At 68.0% G+C, this 4,488-nt stretch overlaps 1 protein-coding gene across 1 annotated transcript in view; it reads right to left on the bottom strand.

Moving 5' to 3' along the window:
* Window positions 1-2,297: 2,297 nt before the first annotated feature.
* The window catches only part of TTLL8 (tubulin tyrosine ligase like 8), a 47,863-nt gene continuing 45,672 nt past the window's right edge, over window positions 2,298-4,488 (bottom strand). Inside the window, exon 14 of the mRNA XM_055329413.1 lies at window positions 2,298-2,448. Within this exon, the coding sequence (XP_055185388.1) occupies window positions 2,298-2,448 (151 nt within the window). The remainder of the gene's footprint in view (window positions 2,449-4,488) is intronic.

Genomic DNA, 4,488 nt, shown 5'->3' with positions numbered 1-4,488 from the left:
GCCAGGGACGGCGGGGTGGGGTGTGGGGCGGGCTCACGGGGCGCCTGGGACGGCTGCTTGCCTGGCAGCCCGCGGCTCCAGCCCAAACACAAGCTGGAGAGTCTCGAGTGAGTTTGTTCCCTGGGGCTGACACTCCCCATCCTGGTGGAAGAGAGCCCAAGTGGGCTGGTCACAACCACAACCCACAACTTCCTGCCGGGTCCTGGCTCGGGCTGTGGGGCCTCCAGACGCTGGCTGGACGCCCACGCCACCTCTGGGATGCCCTGGGTCTCTGGGGTTCCAGGTAAGCGGGTTCCCCGCAGGCCAGTCTCACATACCTGGTAAGGACTGGGGCCCTTGTCCTGATGCTGGGGACGGATGATGGCTGCTGGCCCTGGTGGTTCATCCAGCGGGGCGAGCAGAGAACTGCAGACTTCACAGGTGCCTGCATCCCGGGACCGCAGGCCTGAGCCCCCACACAGAACTCGCTCTTGGAGGGGGACCGGGGACTCCACGCCACTTCCCGAGGGCACCCGTCACCCCAGAGGTCAAAGCCCCATGGCCCGGCCTCGGCTCAGGATCACCCCATGCTCGTCTTCTCATTTGACTCTACACTTGCACATTTGCGGGCAGAAGCTTGGGGCACCATCCGCTCCGGCCTCAGCCTGGCCCGGGGAGCAAGAGGGGAATGCGGGCTCTGACCCCCCCGCCTCTGGCCTCCCCGGTGGGCTCAGCGCCCTGTGTCCTCCTCCTTCCTGCATCTGCTGGGCAGGTGTGAGCACCGCTGGTCCTGGGAGGGCACCAGCCCAGCAGCGGGAGACATGGAAAGGGATGCGTGGCCGGGGATCTGCCTGGAACCCCAACAGGGCCCCTCAAGTTGGGGGTGACCCTGAGTGGCACCGCCCCCAGCCTGAGCACCCCACAAGGTGGGTCCTGGGGGCCCTGCCTGCAGGCACAGCCACACCGGCCAGAGTGCTCCTTGGGGGTGGACTCAGGCTGAGAAGGAGCCTTTGCCCCACAGGATAGGGCCTGCCAACAAACACCCCAAACCACGGCCCCCGCTCCTGCCGCCCTGGCCCTGGAGCCGGAGCTCACACCGGCTCCCTCCATCCTGGGCCTGGGCCTCAACCCCGCCGCCACCTGCTCCACAGCATGAGTGCGTTGGGGCTTCTGGGGTCACTGCTGGGCTCTGGGCACCACATCCCACACTGCTGCCGACGCGGAGCTGCTGCCCGCCGCCCGGTGCTCCGGGGGCCCGCTGCCCAGAACAGCACGCCTGAGGCCAGGCTCTGTGCTGAGGAGCATGGCGGCAGCGGCTGGGGCGAGTCAGAGGAGAACGTGCTGCCCCCGGGACTCAGGCTGCGGAGACTCAGTGTCCACACCAGGCAGGGAGGGTGCAGGCCTTGCTGCAGGGTCCTCGAGGCCTGGACCTGGTGCCACAGCTGCTTCTCAGAGCCGCGGGACAAGTGGGAACTGCTGTGCCAGGGACTTCACAGGCACAGGGCCTCCTCAGAGCAAGGAGGCCTTGTGGCTGCGCAGGCCCAGGACGGGCCCACCTGCCAGATGACACGCCTGGCACCCCGAGTGTCCACCCCTGCGCCAAGGGGCTGCAGGTGACCAGAAGCGGATGGCCGCCGCGGTGGGGAGAGGTCCCTCCCCACTTGTCTGGGGGAGGAGGGCTCTGGCCCTGCCAATGTCCACACAGAACTGGCCCTGGGGACTCCTCGGGAGGCTCGGGGGGCGGGGGGCTGGGCCACCCCAGGCTGAGCCCAAAGAGGCTGCAGGGGCTCACCCTCCCCCCAGGTGTCTGTAGCCGGGCGGCCAAGGGCCCAGAAGACCCACTGTGGTTGAATCTGGGGGGTCTGGCCCGGGGGGCCCTGCACACCCCTCACCCAGCACCAGGTTGGAAGGAGACACTTGGTGCACAACCTGGACCCGCACGAGACTGTTGTTGAATAAATGAGGGAATAAGTGGGTGCCTTGCCCGAGCCCTGGGGCCGGGGGCAGGGGCCAGGGGCTGGCGAGGGGCGCCTTCCAGCAGAGGGGGCTCGGGAGGAGGGGGTGCCTGGAGGCTCCCCATGCTCCTCTGCCTGCGAGGGGCCCCTCTTCTGGGGGGTGCAGGGGTGGATGGGTGCGGGGCACAAGCTCGGGTTGGCGGGGGCTCCACAACAAATACCATGCGGGGGTGACACAATTTCGCTAAAATAGTTGTGTATGCAAGGTCTCTCATCCACGTGGAGGTTCCCAAAGACACTAGCCTCGTGCCAGAGGCCGCGGAGCCGGGTCCATGTGGTCCTCTCAGTCCTCGGTCCTCGGCGTCATGGGGTCCACGTGTTGCCGCCCCGGCCGCCTCCCAGGGCCACGAAGCGGGCGCCCTGCAGCACTGTGGCACAGAAGGAGCGGCAGCGCTTGCAGGCCCGGCTGCGCAGCAGTGAGCCCCGGCACAGGAGGCAGGGTGTGGGGGGGCCCCTGGGCAGCCCTTGGGGAGAGAGAGAGGGGCCCTGAGAGCATGCCCCCGGGGCATACCCGCTTGCCAGCCCACCCGTCCCACACAGATCCCCCCTCCCCCCGGCTCTCCCCCCGGACCCACAGGGCCAAGGGGTGTCCGGGCACATCATGTCTCGGGGCGAAGGCTGAGGGGATGGGGAGGCCACCGTGGCTCGGCTCCTGCACCCTCGGCACCCTCCGCCTCCCTGAGGTGGTGGGTGGTCCTAGGCAGGTGGACCGGGGGAGCCCCCCGCACCCTGACTGTCCCTCGGCCCCTGCTCCAGAGCCACCTGGGCGTGGAGGGGACTGCAGGATCCCCAGGCCTTTGGCCCCCTCCTGACTCCTCCCACTGGTGCCTCCAGCTCTTCTGAATCCACCCGGCCTCCTCCGCACAGGCTGTGCCCAGAGGACCTAGCTCCCCCTGCCCCGGTGGGCCTGAGCGCACACCCCTGGAGCTCAGGGGCACAGGGCTGGATGCCCAGATGCAGCCGCCCGTGCCCACCCCGAATGCGCTGGATCAGGACTCAGAGCCCAGGCAGGCCAGCGGCTGGAGGGGCTGCAATGGAAGACAGGAACGTCAGGGCCAGGGCCTTGCCAAGGGCTGGTGGGTGAGCCCTGGTTTCCGGGCAAGGCTGCTTTGCCCACTGGCTGCCTGGGGCGGGGAGGGCACAGGGCCTCACAGGCAGGCAGGCTGGTCTCTGCTGGCTCCCCAGGGCACCAGTGCACTGGCCCAGGCTGCGGTGGCCTTGTCGGGTGCGGGTGCTGTGGCCAGCAGGGCTGCAGATGGGTGGCCCAGCCATGGCTGTGGTGGGGGGCAGGGGGGCGCAGGCCACCTGGGGAGGCCACCCCTCCACCACTGTGCTAACGCGGCTGCTTTGGGAGGATCTCCACACGGCTCCTCTGACACCGGCTGAGTGAGGCCGGCAGGCAGGTGAGGGTGTGTGCCCCTTTCACGGACGGGCAGTCAGGGTCTCCAAGAACCCTGCAGCCTGGCCAGGCTCCCTCCACCCGAGTCCTCTGGGCCTCCAGCCTTTGCTCTTGCTCCAAGAACCACCGCCCCCCCCACCCCAGGTGTCTGTCTAGCCCTCTTGAGGGAGTAGCCTGGGCCTGTGCCGGGCTCCCTCCCTCCTGTGCTGCCCCTGGTGCCCGAACCCAGCCCACTTGCAGGCTGCAGCCTGTGCCGGGCTCCCCAGGCTTTCCCGGCCTCGGGGCCTAGGCACTCCCCAGCCGGCACCCACCCAGCCCAGGAGCACTGGGGCTGGGATACCACACCTCTCAGAGTCACTCACTGCCGATGGCCTGAGCTGAGTCACTCCTCTGGGGTGTGGGTGCGGTGGATGGGAGCAGGGCCACCCAGCACCTATGCAAAGCAGCCCAGAGCTTCCTGGACCCTGAAGCAGATGCTGAGCCAGAGCTCAGGAACAAGGCCTCCCTGAGGACACGCCAGGGCCTGCATGGCACCTGCAGGCACCCACGGGGCACAGGCTGGGACAGGCAGGCCCGGCAGCCCAGGGCAGCAGCCTGCGGGGCAGTTCATAGTGCACCAGCACAGCCAGGGCTCAACAGAGCCCTCCATGGGGCCAGGCGGACAGAGGATGGGACCTGTCAAGCCTAGGAGGATGGGACCAGGCCCTGGTAGCAGGAGGGGTGGTGGAGTCCAGGGGAGGCGGGAGGAGAGGCCCCTGCCCTGAGCCCCGGACCTGGCGGGGGGCACGGGCTGAGCTGTTGGAGAGCCAGGCAGCACGCATCTTGCAGATGAAAGGGCGGGATGGCATCGGGGGTGCACCCAGGAACTGGTGGTCCCCGATCCAGACCAATCCTGGGAGAAGCCACCAAACCTGGGGCATAAAAATATGAAAAGCATCTTCTTAAAAGCAACACAAAGCTGGCAAAATATCAAGAAATGATCAGAGCAAGGCTGCAGGAAGGTGAGCCTTCCCTCTGAGGCTTTGCCAGCCAAGGTCACCGGGAGGTGTGGAGACAGAAGAGGGCGGGCTGCACCACAGCGTCCCCACCTGCCCA

The sequence above is a fragment of the Nyctereutes procyonoides genome, unplaced genomic scaffold, assembly GCF_905146905.1.
Source record: "Nyctereutes procyonoides isolate TBG_1078 unplaced genomic scaffold, NYPRO_anot_genome, whole genome shotgun sequence".
Taxonomy (NCBI): Eukaryota; Metazoa; Chordata; class Mammalia; order Carnivora; family Canidae; genus Nyctereutes; species Nyctereutes procyonoides.
Note: the sequence above shows the minus strand (reverse complement) of the source record. Positions and strands in the feature narration are given on the sequence as shown.